General features: G+C 41.6%; 1 protein-coding gene across 1 annotated transcript; it reads right to left on the bottom strand.

Moving 5' to 3' along the window:
* Positions 1 to 54: 54 nt before the first annotated feature.
* myo5ab (myosin VAb) lies at positions 55 to 20,011 on the bottom strand. The gene is made up of 40 exons (XM_030773205.1): positions 19,985 to 20,011; positions 18,912 to 19,022; positions 17,310 to 17,481; positions 16,663 to 16,807; positions 16,408 to 16,564; positions 15,926 to 16,069; positions 14,573 to 14,654; positions 14,164 to 14,271; positions 13,778 to 13,888; positions 13,332 to 13,593; positions 13,038 to 13,119; positions 12,695 to 12,835; positions 12,051 to 12,176; positions 11,747 to 11,830; positions 11,249 to 11,383; positions 10,871 to 10,968; positions 10,684 to 10,770; positions 10,313 to 10,421; positions 9,718 to 9,929; positions 9,263 to 9,419; positions 8,543 to 8,782; positions 8,105 to 8,353; positions 7,434 to 7,527; positions 6,935 to 7,080; positions 6,665 to 6,787; positions 6,232 to 6,369; positions 5,935 to 5,991; positions 5,612 to 5,836; positions 5,364 to 5,401; positions 5,152 to 5,232; positions 4,460 to 4,637; positions 4,147 to 4,240; positions 3,709 to 3,858; positions 3,363 to 3,517; positions 2,872 to 2,961; positions 2,625 to 2,775; positions 1,835 to 2,117; positions 1,027 to 1,201; positions 614 to 694; positions 55 to 490 (listed from the first exon to the last, which is right to left on the bottom strand). The coding sequence occupies exons 1-40, from the start codon at positions 20,009 to 20,011 to the stop codon at positions 338 to 340; spliced, it is 5,451 nt and encodes a 1,816-aa protein (XP_030629065.1). The 3' UTR covers positions 55 to 337.
* Between the last annotated feature and the right edge of the window lie 1,661 nt (positions 20,012 to 21,672).

The raw sequence follows: 21,672 nt of genomic DNA on the forward strand, positions 1-21,672 counted from the left end.
CAGTTTCTTTTAAATGGCAAAAATAAATGACACTTTTCAGACTACCCAAAAGGAGAGCCCCCTTGACTCAGGGTAGAAGTAAAAACAGGAATCTGGAAGAAGATCAGTATCTCATTTTCAGATGTAACATGTTTGCTGTTAAAGCTGACATCTGTCCCACTGTTAAAGTAAACACACTGTATATTAGTATGTTACCCAGTGTAAATCTCCTTGGAATGAACTCCTCAGTCATATAGCTTAAGATGACAATCCGCTGCAATCTTTACGTCTTTAAGCCTTGACAAATATATACAGCACCTAATCGTGCATCAGCGGTGTTGGTATGTGTGTATGTGTGTCAAACACGTGTGAGGAAGCTGAGATTTAGGCTGCCGGGAATCTGAATGGTGTCCAAGGCCACGGTGGAGGGGTTGAAGGGGAATGTGACAGGGAAGATGACCTTAGTGTCCATTAGCAGCTGAGGAGATTCTTTCCTGTCTTTAAGACATTCCTGGAGAGAAAGACAATGACTGTGACTCCATTGGTATGAACACAACTAACATACATCATCTCTCTCTCTCTCTCTCTCACACACACACACACACACACACACACAAAGTTGAAGGGGGTCTACCTGTATGGATCTTATAAATGTTTGTGAAACTCTTTCCTCAAATTCATTGACTGGTGTGTACAAGTTGAGTATTTTAACAATCTGTTGGGGAAAGAAAACAAAACATAAACCAACAGAACTGACTGAAATGTCTGTGTCATAGTTAAATCATCTCTACGTATTCTGTTACTGCAAACAGAAATCACAACACCATATGCAAAGGTACCATCTGTATCAGACAACTGTAGCATGCATGTACTGACAGGTTACTTCAAAAACAAACTGCTAAACCCATTCTACTCTTGGTTAATATGAAGAGGCTATTCATGCAATGACTGTACTGTTGCTGACCCACAACAGAACTGCAGTTTATTGAGAAGATAAGCCATAGTAAAACAGATGCGTAGGTTAGGTAAGGTGATGGTGCATGGTACCTGGGCGGCAGAGAGCGCCGTGCACATGGTACAGATGGCTGCTGCATCCTCTGGTGTTTTCTTCTTGACCTGGAGCAGCTGGGCAGCCTGGATGAGAGGTTCCAGCATCTCTCTGGCACCGCTGCCATGGAGACCTCTATCCATCAACCACTCCTCCAGCTGGCACACGTTATACCTGCGCGAGCACAAAGCACATAATGCCGACAGTTCAAACACAGCTAGAGTGGCCACTTCCAGTTCCTTCCTTTGATGATCTGTAATTCATGAGGAGGCACTGCAGAGAGCCAAAGCCGGGATAGAGAAGCCAGCTTTCATGTTTCACAACAGTAATTAGGCTAACAAAGACCCACTGAGATACACAGTTCATGCGTGAATACCCATGTGTGGGAAGTAATGTTATGAATGAACATTGAATGAATCTCATACCCAGTGAAGCATCTACAGTCATAAGTAATATACTTCAGGGGGTTTTCTACACATTCTTTGTATCAGCATGGGAAGTTCCCAACTACTCTAAAACTCTGTTAACTAATGCAGGCCAATTCTTTTCAGCCCATTCCTTTTCAGACTTATCCATACTGTATACTTGATATATTCAAGCTTTGGCATACCCAATTCAAATTAGTCATTAAATCGTTGTGCTCTGAGTTAGTTACATTCAATAAAACATATTATCATAATGTACTACTCAGCAACTTGGTCAGATATTCAAAAGAGGCGAGAGGCAAAGTCAGAAGGCATTTGTAAGAGGCTGCTTTAGGGCCTGCATGGTTTCTCACAAATAAGACTGCCCTCTCGTGGTCAGTACCTGATCTGCAGCCCTTTGCTCCAAGAGCACATGTCCTTACGCAGTAGCAAATGGTTGAGAGTGGTGGAGCAGATGATGTAAAACTGCTGTTTGACCACCTGACAGACAAGCTCAGGGTCGGTGGCGTGCTGCAGGAGCGTGGTGTGGAAAAGTTCCAGTTGCTGAAGGATAGAGTCCAGCGTGTGGGAGCCCTCGTCTCGGGTACTGGAGGTTCTCTTCCTCAGCCCTGTGGGCTTGACTCCCAGCACACCTGGAATGGACTCATGCTCCAACATTCCTGATACTGGACAGAGGGAGGGTGAGAATAATATACGAGAGGAGAAAAAGGATTGAAAATGGAGGGGGAGTGAAATACTGGATAACAAGAGGGGCATTTCAGTGATAGCAGTTCTCTCCAATAACACTTGAAAATACAATCTGTCAAGGCTTGTTTATGAAAAGCAGAGTCATCCAGAACGCAGAGAGGTGCAGTGTTCCACTGAGCCTGTCACGGCTGTTGGTAGATTTTTCTTTCTGCGATGTTTTTGTAACAAGAGCATGTTTGGTGCTCTTGCAACCAATTATATTGTGAGGCAGTAACCTGATGTTGCAAAATATATCCATATGTTCGCTATTAATGTCTTATGAGCAGGATGTGAAATCTTGAATTTGTTTCACAAGAGTACACCCAGTTACTGTCAACAATTGCAGTCATAAGCAAAATAGTAATAAAACATCCGTGCTGATTATGGAAGCATTTGTACAAAAAAAGACCTCACTTGTTAAGAATGTTTCATGAAACTGTACTGACCTATCATTGGCTGTAGGATGTCCTCTGTGCATTTGATGAGCTGCTGGTAGATCTGAATGGCGAGGTCACTCAGTACCTGTCTATACTCAGCCAGGTCAAAGTTTGACAGGCAGTGCTCATTCTGTCTGGATGTGTTGTGCTTAGTGAAGGCCTGTAAGGGTCAGACAGTGGACCGAATGTTCAAAGGTCAGAAGTAAGTATTGTTGAATAGATAAACACACACACACACACACACACACACACACACCTCTTCACCACTGTACTGTTTGAGGCAGTGCAGGAACCTGCAGGTGTTGGCCAGCCAAAATGACACAGTCTCAAAATCATCTCCTTTTCTCTACAGTGGACAGAAAGAAAACAGTACATTCAATATGCAGGTGCTTTATAATTTGGCATTGATTAAATAAGCACATATTTCCCAGTTTATCAAGGTGACACCCTATCGGCACTAATAGACCTGTTTAAATGTATCAAGTATTTAATAAATTCAACTTCACTCAACTTTGACTGAATAGGGTCAAATAACCCAATTCTAAAAAAAAGAGCAAGCTGTTCCTGTTGGTCATTAGGACTGTTAGTGAAAGTTCTGAGTCATTGTCAGTACTAATGTTAGTTTTCATTACATAACTGAATAACCCCCAAAAAAAAAAAAAGGAGAATGACTCACGCCAGCCTCATGTTCAATGTGGTGTAAGGTTCTGAGTATAATGACCATGTTAGTGGCAGTAAGAGCTGTACCTTGAGCACACCCTTGATGCTGTTAATGCTAGAGTTGAGCAGCGTGCGCACTCTCTGGTCGTCATTGGCATAGTCGGCATGGCGTAGACACATGAACAGGATGTAGGCAGGCAGGCCTGGGATTAAACCCACGGCCACGCCCCTAGGCTTAAGATCTGATTCGATAAAGCAGAACACATATTTCACTTTCACGATTACTGTCCATTAATTCACAAACAAATCCAACCTGAAACAAGCGCTATAACACTAAGCATCTCAGGCGTTAAGGTTCAGTATTAAAGGTGTGTCTCTATGTGACTAAAGGGCTCCCTTCTTAATGTGGTAACTGAGTGTGTCAGAGGGGGACCTGTGATGAGGGTCCTGAGCAGCCTGTTCTCATCCTCTCTCCTGTACTCCAGCATGCCCTGAAACACCCTCTCCTTCCGTGGGATACTGACTGTCGGCCTGGACTCACTGAAGGCGTTCTCTGGGGAAATCTGGTCACTGTGAGCGCCCTCTATTGGAGAAATATCAGATCAGAAGTGATGCCATGTACATGGTAGTGTGGCTTGGTTGTTTGTTTGTTTTTTTTTTTTTTAAATGATTGCCATGAAAAACAAAACATGCGAAACAGACAAGGACAAAGCACTCATGCTATGACCATCAGGCAAACTTTGCTACATCATTTAAAAAAAAAAAGGGTAAATGACAACAAACTGACAGCATGAGGGAGAGCCGTCCATAAACCCATACAGTAAAACCTGTTCATTTCATCTAAGAATAACATCCTGGCCTCTGTATTTACCTTCATACTCTTCAATCCTCTTCATATGAATTTTCAGTTGCTTCTTAAGCTTGCGTACCATCTTGTCCTGTTTGCCTATCTGGTCCATGAGTTCCTAAAAGAGAAGAGCAGGTCAACTCAGATTCATTAAATCATTCTCAATAGGAATTTTACATTTTTTTAAAAAAAAAAATAATAAATTAATTTTTCCTTTACCTGTATTTTCAAATCAGACCAAACACAGACTTAAATTCAGTACAGTGAACAATGCGTGACAGTTGCAGCGTGTGTAGGTGTAGCTGTGCCAGGGCATGCTCTCTCTGAGCGTCATTACCAGGTTGTCTCTGGTCAGGCGGCTGATCTCGTGCTGGAGGCTGGCATGGACGCGGACGTCCTGGGGTAACTGCTGTTGTCTCTCTTTCTCCTCCCTCAGCCGCTGTAGATCTGCCTTCACGGCCCTCATCTCTGTCTCATGAGTCTGGCCCTGCTCCTGCAGCTGTCGCTCCAACAGTCTGCACACAGAGAGAGAGAGAGAGAGAGAGAGAGGGAGAGAGAGAGAGAAAAAAAGAGTTCAAATTAATATGTTGGTGGCAAAAACACTATATAGTAAAATATAACATTTGATATATTTTACCAAAAGGCAACTCCATGGTTCTGAGAGATCAAGCTCATTAACTGCACCTCAGAGTATAAAATGTACTTGTAATTTGAGTTCTGTGACAGACTGACATGCCTGTTGGTAAAGGGCTGCCAAACCAATACTTGGCACCCCATGTGAAAGTGAAAAAGAAAAATGAGTCCATGTGACTACATGCTCAAGAGGACGGCTTTCAAGTGTTCCAGGGAGAAGACTCCTATGTCATGGAATTATACTCATTGCATTGAGCATTTCGACATTTGACAGTGAAAGCGTTTCTACTTATACTTCAAATTATTTCATAAATCCGTGATAAGGGAATACAGTAACTCCCTCAGCCCTCAATTTTGTTATGTCTGCTGTCAGAATAAAGGAAATACATCTTTTACCTGTTAGTCTCCTTCAGTCCCTCATATGCCATCCACAACTCTCCATCCTCATTCAGCTCATGCAGGTCACATGTAGGTGACCTTAACATGCAACATAAAGAGAAAGGCATGAAGACATAGGTACAGAAAGGAAGAAAGCTCAAATGCAAACTCTAGCTTGTCTAAAAAGTCAAGTGTGTGTGTGTGTGTATGTCTGGGGAGAGGCCTGTTACCTGCTGGTGTCACTGGAGTCTGCATCAGCAAAGGCTTCCTGAAAGCAGAGAAATGTTTAGAATGTAAACAAATCCAATCCAGACCTGACACTTACTTCAACTGGTGTAAAACTTAGTGTGATGCAAAAATGTGTCTTTAAGTGCTCACATTTATGTGTATACATGAGAGAGAGGATAAAATATGGTTTATGTATGTAATTGTATTAAAGTGTGTGTGTGTGTGTCTGTCCATGTAAGTGCATGGGTACCTTGAACTTCAATGCATCCTGGCTGACCAGTTGTGAACGCAATATGAGCACCTCCTCCTTACGCACCTCCAGCTCCTCATTGGCTGTACTTAGCTGTTCCAGGAGCACATTATAGGCTGGAGAGCCTGGGGCCACCTTACCCACACCAGCTGATTGGCTTAGAGACTGCCTCAACTCATTCAGGTCCCTTTTCAGCCTCTTGTTCTCTGACTCCAACTCCTGACGCTGCGTGACAAAGCAGAGCAAGCAAAGTGACTAACCAGTGTGGCTGTCTGATATGTCTGTTAAGACAGGTCAGTGGCCGCAGATTTTCATGACTTTACCTTTAAGGCCTCAAAATCACGCTCAGCCTCTAATGCTCTCTGTAACTCCTCCATTTCCTGTGGTGCAAACAAAGTCAGCAAGTCAGTAAATTCCTTTTTTATTACAGTTAGTGTGTTATGATGACTAAAAATGGATCACATAATCATTTTTAATGTCATCAGTATTTATAGAATAATTTATTCCCCGAGAGAAAAAAAAATGGAACGAGAAGGATTTTGGTTTCTCTGTACTAAACAGACTTTGATGCGTGCTGTGCTAGTCTGTGGCTTTGTTGTCATGTCGTATTTGATGGTTACTTTAGTGACGCCTTGTTGCAACTTTTCCTCTTTAGCGTCGAGTTCGCTCTGTAGTTTCTGCTTCTGCTGTTCTATTTCAGCCACTCGTTTCTGTAGCTTCAGTAGCAGCGGTAAGTTCATACCAGCTTTCATCACATCCTGCAACAAAAGCCACAGTCACCACTCGCCCTCTCCTCCTCTCCTCCACCACTGCCAGAGAATGCCCTGGCTGTGCTTCGTTTTGCAATAGAAGATGTAATGTAGCACACCACTGTTGTAAGTCACTTTAGGAACAAGATTGCATCCACATTCTCCATTTTGAGAAATATCTCTACATTTTAAGGAATGCACAAGTGATTTATTTAAGGATTCCACGGGTTACTTGTAAAGATATAATAACTGAGATGAAGGTGGGTACAAAGGGACACTGGCCCCGTGTAACGACCAGGCTCACCTCGTCTCCATAGGAACTGACCTCAGACTCTGTAAACTCAGAGCTGTGGGTGCACTGAGACTCGCTGCTGTAAGTGGAGTCTCTGCTTTCACGACCTGGTGAAGAAGCACGTTCTCCAGAGACCTGTGAGACGGGTCGATTAAGGTCAATTGTGTATCGGCGTAACTTCCTCAGGATCCATTGTTGATCTCAAAATGTATGTAATTAGTAGGCTGTCAGTAAATCTAAATCTGTTCATGTCAGAGCCACATAATATATTTCCCTCACCACCGCCACTTCCTGCTCAGCTTTTAGATCGGCGTAGCGTTCTTTGAGTTTCAGATGCTCTGACAGAAGGTTCTGGTAGTGGGAGCGCTCCTCGTCAAGCTCGACCTTCAGCTGCTGCATGTCCTCCTGATAGGCCTTCTCCATTTTCTCTGTGGAGGTCATAGGTCAGGTGGATGAGACAAGAACAGATAAGAAGCTCTGTAACAGAGACTTATCCATGGGCAAAACTCAATATCCCTGGAGCCTTTGGAAATGGCTGAGAACTAAATAGCACTAACTGCACCAAAGTCACTAAACCTGAGGCCAAAGAGACAGCTTTAAGAGGCCAATGACCAAGAACCAAGACTCAAATGTTGAGTCTATGCTTAAGACGATGGTTACATCATTAGATACAGAGATGTGCACAGAGCAGACCTAAATGATTTTACTAAGACATGCGATGAAACATAAGGGAGCAATTCTACGGAATATGGAGTGAGATGTTAATATCATTAACATGTACCATTCATCTGCAGTCCCTGATCCTGGATCAGTCTGTTCAGATCCTCCTTTTCACCCTTCAGTAGGCTGTTCTTTTCATTCAGCTCTGCCACCATCTACCAAACCAGCATCACAGAAACACACAGCCCTCTGTTATAGGCTATCAACCCAAACATTTGATTAATTTAATCAACTATCAAGTAGCGTGGTATAGCACTTACTAATTGATAACATAGTGAACTTTGAGGAAGCATGCGTGTTGAAATTTAGAAAATGCTGAAATCTTGTTAAAGTCCACTATATACCATGTTCAGTTACGTATACATAGAGCTTATTGTGTGTGTGCCTCTTGTTCTCAATTACTTCTATGAATAATAATTAACCTCTGGAAGAGCAGAAAAGACTTATCAGTTTACCAAAAATAACAGGAACTTCGCAGTAGCTGAATCCATCACTGTGTGGCATGCAACTCACTTTAACACAGATCTATTTCCCATCTATACAGAAGGAAAGTTTACCTCCAGATCATTTTTAACTATATTTAAATATGGATATAAGGTATTGTAAACTACACGGTGCCATTTTGAATATATAGGGAGCAAGTGGCAATTATCATGCGCAGTGGCTGCTGTACTGATTACAACAGAACATAGCATGTCTATAAGCATGATAATAGCTTTCTGCATTACTGACCTGTTCCATGGTGTCTCTGTATGTTTTGGCCTGCTCCTCCACGGTTTCTTTCTCCTCTCGGGTCTTTTCCAGCTCTTGGCGGACCAAAGCTAACTCCTCTAGCAGGGAGGAGATTCTGTTGTCACGGACCCTCGCCTCCTCCTCTACTCCTTGCAGTTTCTCTAACTGGCTACGCAGGCGTTCTGTCTCCACTGTGTGACTGTTCCCCAGGGAGTTCAATCGCTCACTCAACTCCCTGTTCTCTTTGTTCTGTGGACACACACACACACGGACACACAGACACACACGGACACACAGACACACACGGACACACACACGGAGACACACACGGACACACACAGACACACACACAGACACACGCGAAGATATTCTCTTAGGCAACTTTCATACCTGAACACACTGAGCGTAAAAACAAACAATACACAGGCATTTGCCCACCTGCTCATCCACTTTACGCTGCAGCTGCATAATCTTGTTCTCCATGCCGACGTTGAGCTTTTTGAAGTGCTCCACAGAGCGTGCCTCGATTTTCAGCTTCTTCAGTTCCCTGCGGGCCAGCACGCGACGGACGCAGCACTGCAGGAGCACCACGGCAGCCAGAGTCCGTCTGTACTGCAGCCTGGCCAGCCAGCCTCTCACCCAGCTCTGGATGACAATGACTTTATTTTCATACAAGGCCTGAGCAGGACAGGAGGGGAAACAGAGAGTAACAGAGAGAGACAGAGAGTTAGTAATGGTAATGCTGAGAGGGTCAGAGCAGATTTTGAAGTTACACAGTCTGTTTGTTTGAGTCAGTGTGTCTGTTTTATTTCAATGAGATAAATGTAGTGCGACATATTGCACGAGCAAGTTTTTGACGGCTTTAAAATAGACATCATGTCTTGAGACACAATGCTAACCTTACGATGATTAATGGCTGATCTGAAACAAATGTATTCCTAACCAATCATTATTCAGGTCCTGGAAAATAAGTTGACTGAATTTAACCCCTGTTACAGTCCCTTAACATATTTTCTAAATCTGACTCTTCAGATATTGTAACATTTACAGTAGTGTTTTTTCTGTTGGAGATGATGCCTGATTTGGCTGCGTTTTGTTTCTGAAAATGGAGATTTTTGCGTGGGTGTTTCTGTGTTTGACATGGTTGTTAGCTCTTACGCGTCGGTACTCCAGTCTGGCCATGTAGCCACGCAGAAGTCGCTGGATGAGGACAGCTGCCTCCCGCTGACGAATGTAACGCCTCCGGGCCACATACATACGCACGTTCTTCTGGATGATTACGGCCGCCCTGGTGCGACGCAGGAACTTGCCCAGGCTGTGAACAGAGGAGGAGATATGACTAAGACTTGGCCGGGCACAGCCCTCGATCTTACACAATTACACACAGGTGAATCAGCTTATAAGGCCTCTCTATGAAATGCATGGACTTGTGTGCTGAATCATAATTAGAAGACAAACTGTAAAAAAACTGGTTCTAACAACACTGAATGTGATGTCTACAGTCACAGGTTTCTCCAGAGGAACAATATGAAAAGCCTAAGGGAAGGTGTAGATCTAATTCAACACTCCTGTAGAAATAAAAAACTACAAATGAGGACAGACTGTCCACTCACCAGCGAGCCTGGTATCCCCTTACGTATCTCTGAATGGTCACCGCAGCGCTGCGCATGCGCAGGTACTTCTTGCGGGCGAGCCAGCAGCGGATTGTCTTCTGGATTCGGATACAGGCCGCACGCAGTTTATCAGCTCGCAGCTTCTCCAGGTAGGCCACCTGACCAGCTCTGAAGAAGATCTTGTTTTTGCCAAACTGATACTTGTCTGGATCCTGAGAAAGGCAATAATGGTATACTTGACATCTGACATGCATATACAGTGTATTCTAATGGTTACTGACGGCTAAGAGCAGACATACAGTGTATTCTAAGGGTTACTGACGGCTGAGAGCAGACATACAGTGATGTACATCTGCTTTGGCACATTGTCTTATTGTGTTTGATGGTACATGGTAGCAATGTAATAACAACTTGATCAGCACCATAAAACAAATATTATTGAATCCACAGAGCAAAACTGATCAGAATAGCAAAACTAGCAATAGATATCATGTACTGTGATAATATGCTTTATCCTTCTACATCGTGAGAAACATAATTCAAAAAGTTCTATATCTGCATGATTTGTACTATATTCAGAACAGCTGTGCGATACCTTTATTAGCTGTTCCAGAACATTCTTGCAGGTTAACTTCCTGTCTGCGAGAACATCTTTCTGCTTCATCAGAACACGGTACCGGCTGAAGAACTCCTGATAAGTCCATCTGACATCAGATAACAGGGGTTAGATCTTTACAAAGAGTACAGGTTGAAACATTACTTGTGAGTTGACTTTTTTGGTTCCGTACAACCAAAACCATGGAAACACCACTCAGATAAAAACAGAAAAATCAAGGAACTAGATATGAGGTACTATACTTCAGATTCTCAGTAATTAGTGATTACATGCTTTCAGTAGTGTGAAAGTTCATAAATTAATAAGACTGAACAGTGAGCAGCATCCATCTTTGGCAGCTGAACATGTACCTTGATGGGAAGCCAGCGGCTGAGATCCGGATAGTCTCTAGGACTCCGCAGGCTCTGAGCTGCTGTACCGCTCTGGAAGGGTCAAGCCTGGAGGCACAAGTAGATGTGTGAAAATCACTCCTTTTACAAACCTAAAAACCCATTATAAGTAACATAACCGAGGGAGAAATAAAAAGAGTCGTCTCACGTGAAAGGAGATTTGACGTCATTAGGCTTAATACACCGCACGTAGTGTGGGGTTGTGGCGTTCAGCGTCTCCATTAGCAACTGCAGAGAGTTTCGAAACTGGAGAAAGGACACAACATACGAATAAATTACTGCACTTTTAAGAGCAGTACCTCTCAACAGTCAAGGCATATCAGTGACCCAAACCATACTCAATATTTGATATATCAGAAACACTGTACATCTAAAATAACAGTTCACATACAGTGCTTTTCTCTTTAAATGTCAGTAGTAAAAAAGCTGGAGGAAATGTCCTGTAAAAGTATTTGTCGTTCTATTTATGTAAAGATAAAGATGTGAATGAGTCACACTGTTCTATCCATTCTCTGCCTCAACTGACCTGAAGCCCAACAGTCTTCTTGTGCTCCCTGAGCGACTGGCTAACCCGTGGCATCTTAGTGCGACTGGAGGCAGGCACATTGTCTGACCCCCTGGCCGCGTTCTCCTCCTGGAGAAGCTCCACCAGCAGATTAAACTAACCATGAGAGAGGACACTGTTCAAACAGGTTCACATAACTTCTTCAAATAACCTTCACCTCGTACAGACAGGCAGGTGTTGTAGATGATGAATGCACATGTATACAGCAGGTGGCACTGTTTTGTCAGTGGTGTGCCTCTGTGCAAGTACATGTCTGAAAACTCTGATAGTAGAATGATTTAAAGTCACATGAATAAGTAGATATTTATTTGTCTGTGAAAGGACAGCAGAGAAAAGGCTTATTCTTCAGTGTGTTTCCTCTGCTATGACGTGCTTATGAAGCACAGTACAATACCAACTGCATGTTGGAGTAGTGTTGTTAGAGACTGATAAGGACTGTGCTATGTATAGAGTACACACCTTGCTAGACTTGAGCACACTGATCTGCTCCTCATTTACAGTGTCTTTGTTTTTTTCCAGGAATCCCTCACACTGATACTCCACCTGAGATACGGGTGAAAAACAGAGAGAGAAAGACAGGGAAAACAAAGAGGGAGGAGGAGGGATAAAGAAGAAATGAAAAAAACTGATAGAATCTCCATTTGAATTAACACAATGCAAATGCCTTTGAGTAGTAGCTAATACTGAGACAACTGGCTGGCAGGTACTGGTGAAAAGTCACATTCCTGTGAGTTTGCCCTGAGGTAGAAAATCATCAATGTACCTTATCAGCAAAGTGCTGTATTTGGAAGGCCTTGTTGGAGAGTCGTGGCTTTTCAAAGTGACCGCTTTTCTTCAGGTGAGTGTTGTAGAGCTTCTGAGCCCAAGAGTCATCTGATCCTTTTGGCATCTGTGGAAATTGACAGGGTTATGGAATCAAAGCCTCAAACCAACAAAATAGCCAATGATAAAATTAATAAAAAGTAGTATTTCGCTCCATTTTTTAAGACTTGTTCTCATATTTTTAAAACACAAATGCAGAATTTTCTACATCTTTCTTTTAGGTTTTCTGCCTCGGTTTGTTCGCTAATTACTCTTATGAAATAGAGAAGTGAACTGCTCTTTCGTGAACTTGAAGGCCATTTTTATCTATAGCTTTGCAGTTTCACTTTCAGAGAAATGAGATATTCATAGTCATCAAACCCTTGATGTGTACATGAGGACAACAGGTTCACTGCCACAACAAAATTCTTAAACCGTAAGTTCTCTACTTGAAATGGGGAATTAGAAGCCTTTGTCTCATACTATTATTACAAAGATCAGCAAACCTCCAGAAAACTTTAAGAAATGTTTCAAAATAGCTTAAGAAATGTGAGGTGTGAGTTTGTAGTTTATTCCAGAACAGCAATTGAATGTCACAGCTCTCACTTTACACTCCTCATCCAACAGATCCAGTATTCCCAACTTGGCTTCAATAAGGTTGATACAAGGCTGGTTGTCGTAGAAATCTATCAGAGTCCATGGAATCTCCTCCCTCAGGTATTCTTCTTGTTCCAGTTTGAAGACATGCTTCAGAGAGAAATATTGAGACGAATGTGACTTTCAACAACATGTAATAGTATCTTCATATCTGTGTTGTATTTTCATTCAATCATGTGTCCTCTACAGGCAATCTGCCCTTTAAGTGACTACTCTAGTAGATGATGTTTGGAATTAGAAGGTATCTGTCTTACTAATGGCAAACGGAAGAACAGACAACATGAAGTCTCACCATGTTAAACTGCTGCTGGAGTTTCTCGTTGGCATAATTAATACAAAACTGCTCAAAACTGTTGATCTCAAATGTTTCAAACCTGCACAAAAGAAATATGAAAAAGCAATGAGTACAGGTGTCATGCACCCTATAGTTTATCTAAACAGAAATTTCCAATTGGCTGAATGTCAAACAGCTGCTATAAGGGATTTGTTTTGAACTTCGGAAGATCTAACTTTCCAAACACTTATCCTTTCCAATCCTACTTATTCATAGAGATAAAAAAAGGATGGAAAAAAGAATCTCACCCACCCATAAATGTCTAGTACCCCGATGAAAGAGTGCTGTTTGGTGGAGGAGTGCAGTGCCCTGTTGACCTGACTAACGATCCATCCGAAGAGCTTGGCATAGATATGTTTGGCCAGGGCATCACGACCATTAACAGCTTGTAGTTTAGGCAGAGGTTTAGTATAAATTTCATTGGCTGTTTTCAGTTTTCTATGGCATAGCCAGTGAGCCATATCCTGACAGGATACCTGCATCAGCTCACAAAACTCCCTCAGATGGGCGTTATCTAGCTAGAATCAAAACACACGCATGGCGTTGAATGAAAAGGGTGTTATATAACTAAAAATCAAAATGCAGACATCATCAAATTAAAGGTGTTTTCTGGCAAGAATGGAGAAACAGACACTACTGATTAAAAACATAATTCAACACTTTGACGCTTCAGATAAAAACATTTGATGTAATTAGACTCACAGGAATAGTGCTGCGCTCAGAGCTTTGTTCTTTCACTACCACGTTACCCAAGTGAAGAATGGCTGCCAGCACTTGGAAAATACCCATCTGGTGTGTCTCACTTATTCCTGAAAAAAAAAAAACACCATGTTTGCAGTTATATGACAATTCAGCACTTTTGCAATTTTACAACCATCCATTTAGGAGATGTATTAATGACCTGATGCTAAAGCTAAAAATAATTCAGTCACTCTTTATGAAACACTGTAGGTTTAAGGTAAGATATAGTAAAGACACGTCGGGGGCTCCTATCCAATCTTCTGGAACTGATGCCGTGAGATAGCTCAGCTTGAAGAACTGCAAATGCTATTGCTAAAGAAAGAAAAGGCCGCGCTCAATTCACCTAGCAGCGAGAACGCCTTCCGTGTAGCCTGCAACTCATCTGCATCATTAACACCGTCTATGACTGGGCTCCTGCCTTGGTTAGCGTAATGAAAGTCATCCGCGCTACCTTAAGAGAAAAAAAATGATTATTCAAAGATAACAGACTAGGCGACATCAGATTACTCAACACCTAAAAACACTGACCTGCCAAAAATAAACAAAGCATTCATGCAGTATATAATGGAAGTGAAGGCTAATGGCAGGCTACAATTAAACATCTCTGCAATACTCCTCCACTATACAATGTTTATAACAACTGATTTAAAGAGAAACTGGGGAGCTCTCTGCAAACCAAGAGGGTTTATAAATCAGTCGACGACAGTAACAAGCACAAATACTGTTTAAGTGAGGAAATAAAAGTCCCGTACCTAACATTAAAGTTTTGAATTCTGGTAAGTGTGAGGAGGCACACAACTGATAGAAGATATGGTAGTTACGCTCATCGCTTGCCTGAAATGAGGAAACAGACATGTTGTCTCACATGAGATGTGTGCTAGGAACTTAACAAGGATACAGTCACAGGTAGCTCCGACTGAACTTCATTATTTGGCTTCTTTTATCTCATCTTCAGAGCAAATACTGGGACTTTTCTCTCCGTTGTAAAATACATATTTGAAAAAGTATATAGAGAAATAGAGACGGAAAGAAGAAGAAAAAAAACACAGGGGCCACAGTTTATTCTCAGTCCAAATGAAGAAGAAAATATTGAAGAAAATAATGAAGAAAATATTGTTCCGTGCGGAAACATATCTGGCATTAACTTCACTTCTCCAACGCTTAAACGTTGTTCATGACATGTTAAGAGTTTTAAGGACAGATTTAACTTCAAAAAGAACCTGATTACGGAAACTGTAATACTACCAGGGGGGTAAGGGTACAAGTTGGGGTACATCTTCTTGTCAGGATAGAAAGTTGACCACTTTGCAGTAGAGAAAGAACACATGACACTCCCCTAAGAACACTACAAAGGAATGCAGGGCATTTAAAAATACATTTAACTTTATATTAAATTAGTGGTATGACTGTGAGAGGGCGCCTGGAGTCCTGCCGACACTGAGGGGCCAGACCATGGCTGGGTATGGTTCTGATTTAAATACATAAAGAGCAATTATCCATGACTGTCACTGAGGCTGACAGACTGCTGGTCTGTTCTCAGTCATCAGACGTGATTAAACCGAGACTACCGAGCTAACATAATTAAAACATTTTATCATATTCATGAAAACGAATGGCCGAGATAAGTCCTCTCTAATGAATTGAATTTCACAGGAAGATTCATCAGAAATTCTAGGAACATCCAACAGTTGCACAATGACCACTACAGATTAATATGTCATATTCTCTGTCATGATTTAAAGGTTGTCTATGTCATGGCCAGTCCTGTCCCTTTAGAGTCACGTACTTGCAGGAGTTTGTTCGAGTCCTAATGTACCGCGTCTAAGCTAATCAGGCAAATCCTAGATGACCTCGATTCACAGAGTTGAGCATGTCTGTGTAGAGAAGAAACAAAAGCTTGGACACCTCGTTCTCTCCTCTAGGAGGTGAACTGACAAGCTCTGGCAATGATCCTATATTTACTTTTCTTTCAAAGAAGATAAAAGATAAGATCATGTGATTATTCAGTGTCTCATCCTTCCACCAGCTGCATACCAAACCATTTTGTAAGTATTAGAGGGGCAGTGGTAATGCTAAAATCCCACTTGAAAAGGAACGACAGTCACCTGAAACACCACTCGAGATTTCTCGAGTAGATATGTCCGCATGTTCGCCCCTAGAATACGGTACTTCTTGTCAAAGCCGATTTCAATGTACTTCCCGAAGCGGCTGCTGTTGTCATTCCTGGTTGTCTTAGCATTCCCAATAGCCTAAATAAAACAAGACACGAGTTCCAGAAACATAGCAGAGGACAGCTCACATACAATCAGAAAATACTGATTTAGTTCTTTCTGAAAATTGCTAACACAAGTGTTTCCATGATGGTAAGTCAGAGCAACAAATGTAGGGTGACAGCAATATGTTGGAGCTGTAAACTGAAATTCATTATTTGTCAGTTACCTTCAGTCTCAGTGAATATGTTGTAGTTCATTGGTTGATCATTTAATCCATTTTTTGAACTGAGTGCAGTGAAATCTTCCGTAGTGACAGTTCAATAGTTTAATAGTATTAATGGAGTATATTAACTGTGATACTCCTCCTTTCTTACCTCCATAATGGGACTTGATGCCAGCACCTTCTCCTCCACGTTGGCCTCAGTGGATGAACCACTGACCGTGGCGAAGTAGCGCATAGCATACTTGGCAGATACAGTTTTACCAGCCCCGGACTCCCCACTCACAATGATGGACTGATTCCTCTCATCTCTGCACGGGGTAAACATGCAATCAGCACTTTAAATGTATCACAAAGGATCAAAACTCAAGTTCAGATTCCTCCAAGCTCTAACAAAGTACTAACAAACCTGGCCATCTGTTTGTAGGCCTCCTCAGCCACAGCAAATATATGAGGATCCATGTCCCCCATGTTCTGCCCACTGTAGGCATGGATGATGTCTGATCCATAGATGGGCAGTGTCTCATATGGATTAATGGCCACCAAGACAATGCCTGAAAAGTCAAACATTAATAATAAAATGAATTCATTCCATCATTTCAGATCAATGATACAAACTCATATATTTACACATTCATTCATTTCACACCTGCACAGGCACCTATTCAGTAAGATCTGAAATACGACATTAAATAATATGCCCTGATTGTAAATGTCAATGGTTTGGATAGTTTAGAGCATTATGGCAGTCAGAGTAGCTGTGTGGCAAGGACAGAGAGAAATTTAAAAATATTGGAACACGGCCAATCATTTGAATACTTCAAATATATGTATATAATCCTGCCTGGGAGCAGTTTTTCAGCTTTGAGATGTGGTTTAAATCAAGTCAAATTCAGAAAAGATGAACAAGTAAAGCCCCTTAATCTTGGTTATATATACGCTCTATTATAGGTGGAGCCCCTTCCAGAGACCAGGTTCTGTGATGTAATATCTAGAGTCTAGAGTGCAGTCCAGAGTGACACAGTGTTCAGTGCTGTTTGGATGAGGTCAGATTACCACAGTAGGTGTAGATAAGCTTGGAGTCGATGAAGCGCACTTTGAGGTTGTGGAGGACTGCTGGCTCGTGGAGGTAACTGAGGGCCGTGAGGTCATTTTCCCCGACCAAGATATCTGGGTTCCTCAGTGGTGGTAAACTGTTGCTTTTAGAATCTAGCTTGTATTCAAACTCCTGTGTAGGAAAAAAAGATAGGAAATCCACACAATTAAAGGAAATGTATCATAGGTTTGATACACAGTAGTAAAATGGGGTGAGAATTGTTTCAAAGGTTACATGAAAAGCCTACTTTGAGCAGATTGTACTTGGCCAATGAAACAATGTCTCTTGAACCACTGAGTACTTCAATGGTAAGTGACACATGCAAAGAGGCTGTCTTATCAGCAGTGTTCATGCATATGGAAGATAAATATAGACAACCATAAGAAGGTGACAACCAGCCTTGGTGTCCCTCAGAGCTACATCACATAATATTCTCCCCTCTACATGCTCATTAGATATCAAAAAATGGTCCTGGGAATAAAGGACCAGGCAGAGCTTTCATAGCATGCATGTGCAGGCCTTGGATTAAGCAAATGACATTCTACCATGTACAAAGCTCTGTGTAAAACGCTTGGCAAGTGTCGTCATCTGCACTGTGGCAAAAATGGCAGGAAGCAGAGACCTCAAAGGCGTAAATGTTGAGACGTGTTTGGTGAAAACATTAGTGACTAACCCAGTTAAAAAAAAAAAATATTTGAACTCTTAAGAAACGGTGTTTAAATCAAAGTCAGCATAAAAAATACAAGGGGAGGCAAATGGCAGGAAAGTACAACTTCGGGCAGAGATGTCTGTCATAGGACAACAATGTTATGCATTAATTTTGAGAGTGAAGCAGCATGGGAAAATAATGACTTAAGTTAATGGAAACATTAACTTGTACAACAAACAGATGACTGCATCAGTGGGGTGGAGCGCCAAGATTCCACGCAATATTAACTGTCTGGGCTTCATTTTTTTTCATCAACACTTTGTCTTTCATGCCAGATTATTTATTCATAAACCAATCTGGATGGCATTTTGAGAGATACCACACAAAAAAAAGGCTTCTTCCTCCTCCTTTTTTCCTGTCTTTCACAAACCTTTTTTTTTCTGCTCCTCCCTTTTAGTCATCACACCTCCCTAACACACCCCAGCCAGTCAGCTCCAGCTACACGACTCTAATCTCATAAACCACACTTCTTTAGCACTTCCTATAATCACTTCAGCCTTAAAACATCATTTCATTTTCCCCCGTGAAATAAATGCCTTCATACAACATGTTGTGCCTCTAAACTCTCACTTTGCACCAACATGTTTCACAGACATTTTCAACTTTGAATATGCACCCTGACGTTTATTTTGTCTAATTTCTTTCAAAATCCCCAACATTCAATCATCATCTTTCCTGCTGAGGAAAGTACGTGAGAATATGTCTCTTGTTCTTTCAGAACACTGAAACTCAAGTACTTTGAGGATTGTATAACCAGACAAAAATTGACCCAGCACTAAAAAATGGACAGATAATGAGTAATTATCTCTTAAAGTGCTTAAGGAGTGAGTATTTGTGCATGTGTGTGTCTTACTGTGCCATCCTCCAGCTGCAGCAGTAGGCTTGTATCCCCTGGGCGGTAATCTTTGGCAAGCTCTGCAGATCTCCACACCTCTGTGCCATCAGGGATCCAAACCCGAGCAAACTGGAGAACAAAGAGTCATTCCACTGATTAAGATGATTCTGTATCTTTTTTTTTTGTCTTTCTGTGTCACCACGTCTTTCAGTACATTCTCAAAATCTGAGGAGACCTGTTGAATTCTGGCACTGTTGACCTGACAATGAGGTTTTACACCAAGGTATACTTTTTCTGTTACACTCCTTCCCATACCTCTACTGAACCTTCTTCCCGAAATTCAATATTAATACAACTGTGATTGCTAATATTTTCCTTCGAAGGCCTTTTTTTGTAGGTCACTGGCACACCTGAGGCTGTGTTTCCCTCCCCCTTTTCCAAAAGCCCTGACATCTCCTGGGTAACAGCTTTCCTTGTTTAATGTAACTTGCATTAATCTATCCAAAATGTATCCCCTAGGCTAGTTCCAAGTTTCCAAAAAACATGCTTCAGATAATATTACAAATATGAGTCACCGATGAGACAGGGATTTTTGTCGATTCTTTCTCTTAACCAAACTACACGGAGCTCTTCATTCTCGAGAGAAAAGCAAGTCTTAACTTGAAACTACTGGAAATATTTAGGAGGGTTGGTTGAACTCATTAACTGACTTGCTGAGTCCCGTAATGAGAGCACATCAGATGAAAAAAAAGAGACTAAATTACATTAATACAGTCTCTCGAGTCTGTAAGTACATCACTGCAACAAAAACTCGGGTGTATGTAATACATCACATAGACATACAAACTGTGATCATGCAATGAACAGGCAAACACTTTAACAAAATAGCCGACATTCTTAAATCAAGTAGTGAACTATTAAGATTATGAAAAGTTTGTTATCACAACTGAATTCATGTCTATCTTCAAGTTCCCAAACAGTTAACGGTATCTACCGAATAAAACAATACATTCACATCTTGCCTATCTAACGGCATACAACACCAATCTCCTCCCTTACAAGCATTCGCAATAAAACTCAAAGACTGTTACCTTTGAGTAGAGTTCCGACGCTGCCATGTCGCTCCCTGAGCGCGAACTACTTTCGATTCATTGCACTTTTCTTAAAAGGCGTGGGTAGAAAAACTAACAAATCAATAAATACATAGACAGCTAATTTCAGCTGTCCTCATACAGGTAGGACAACGTGACAGCTTTCAGAGATCTTCCCTCAAAGTGCTTCTCTAAGCATTGTGGGAAGCTACTAGCAGTAAGTTGATCCAGCGATAAGCCGCCTGGTGCCTTCAGTTAAGAGACACGACCAACTGGCGCCTCCCACTGGCAGAATAAAGTGTCCTAGAGTAGGCCTTTAAAGACAGGATGATATTGTCTAGGTTTTCAATCACCCTACCGTCTCTACAATGTTCGCTTCGTCGAATATCAGTGTGTGACAGAAAATTAAAAGTAATGACAAACTGCAGAAAGTAATATTCTTAGAACATTTTCAAACACTACGCACAAGCCAATTCATTAAGTGAGCAATTGTTAGATATGTATGTTGAAGTAATGGTAAATGTCTAACGGAACGTTCATATGTACAATTTAAAAGTGTAGTCGTTCAGTGTTTTCTCATGCAGATGGACTGTGAGGCTTTGAAGCCCTGAATACACTGCTTGTGGTCCCTGTTCTCTGTCATGCTAATTTCCTATGTAAACATACACAGTGGTTTGTAGATTCTCCAGTTGTACCCTTTTCCTGTGTCATGCATTATTAGGCTTTTCATATTAATAACTGGTCCTAAAGTTTTTCAATATTCTCTGATAAGCCAAATGTGATTCATATCAGAGGAAGGAGCTTCAAGGGATTATGCTGTAAATCATCATAAACTATATTCATACATTGTGGAGAATTTATATTCTCTGACAGATATGTAATCTGTTTTAACACTTAAGGGGAGTATTTATCAAGTAATGCCCTATTAATCGTCATTCTGTGAAAATGTGGATCTGTCAAGTCAGCAGAGCCACGAGCCTTTTTCCTATAGGGAAATCATGAGCTTTGACCACATCTTCATATATATCATCTTAATCAGAATGTGTTCATCCCACACTTAGTGCTGTCTACAGAAGGCACATAGATTAAAAATGATAACTATCTAGGTCTAGGGAACTAGACCATAATCTTTTAAAATGGAGATTAAAAACTGTAACTGTCTAGGAGTAGGAAATATCACAGGGTAATAGCTTTAATAACTCTCTTGAGTAGCTTCAGGTCATTTGCACAGCACTATTTATGCTCTCATCAGTGTGTAATCTGTTCAGAAATTTGTACCAGAATATCTAAACCACAAATAGGTCTGTCTTTCAATTTGGTAAACTCAGCTGTTTGTTACAAAAGGAAAAAACATTACACAAACTGTTTCATCTCTCTCTCACTCATTATCTAAGCCTCTTATCGTAAATAGGGTTGCGAGGGGGTGCTGGAGCCTATCCCAGTGCTCATAGGACGAAAGGCAGGGAAACACGGGGAAACACCCTGGACAGGTCGCCAGTCCATCGCAGGGCAGACACACAGACAAACACACTCACACACACATTTATATTCATACCTAGGGGCAATTTAGTATCTCCAATTTGCCTAACCTGCATGTCTTTGGACTGTGGGAGGAAACCCACGCAGACACAGGGAGAACATGCAAACTCCACACAGAAAGGACTCTGCCGCCAAGCTGGGAATCGGAC

The sequence above is a fragment of the Chanos chanos genome, chromosome 5 (genome assembly GCF_902362185.1).
Source record: "Chanos chanos chromosome 5, fChaCha1.1, whole genome shotgun sequence".
NCBI lineage: Eukaryota > Metazoa > Chordata > Actinopteri > Gonorynchiformes > Chanidae > Chanos > Chanos chanos.

What these genes read in the sequence shown, in the direction of transcription:
- myo5ab (XM_030773205.1), bottom strand. Translation starts at nt 20,011, where the DNA reads ATGGCAGCGTCGGAACTCTACTCAAAG. An exon ending in GTGTGCTCAAGTCTAGCAAG is followed by an intron (nt 11,384 to 11,746) that starts GTGTGTACTCTA and finishes TCTCATGGTTAG; the next exon opens with TTTAATCTGCTGGTGGAGCT. An exon ending in AGGGGATACCAGGCTCGCTG is followed by an intron (nt 9,420 to 9,717) that starts GTGAGTGGACAG and finishes CTCTGTTCACAG; the next exon opens with CCTGGGCAAGTTCCTGCGTC.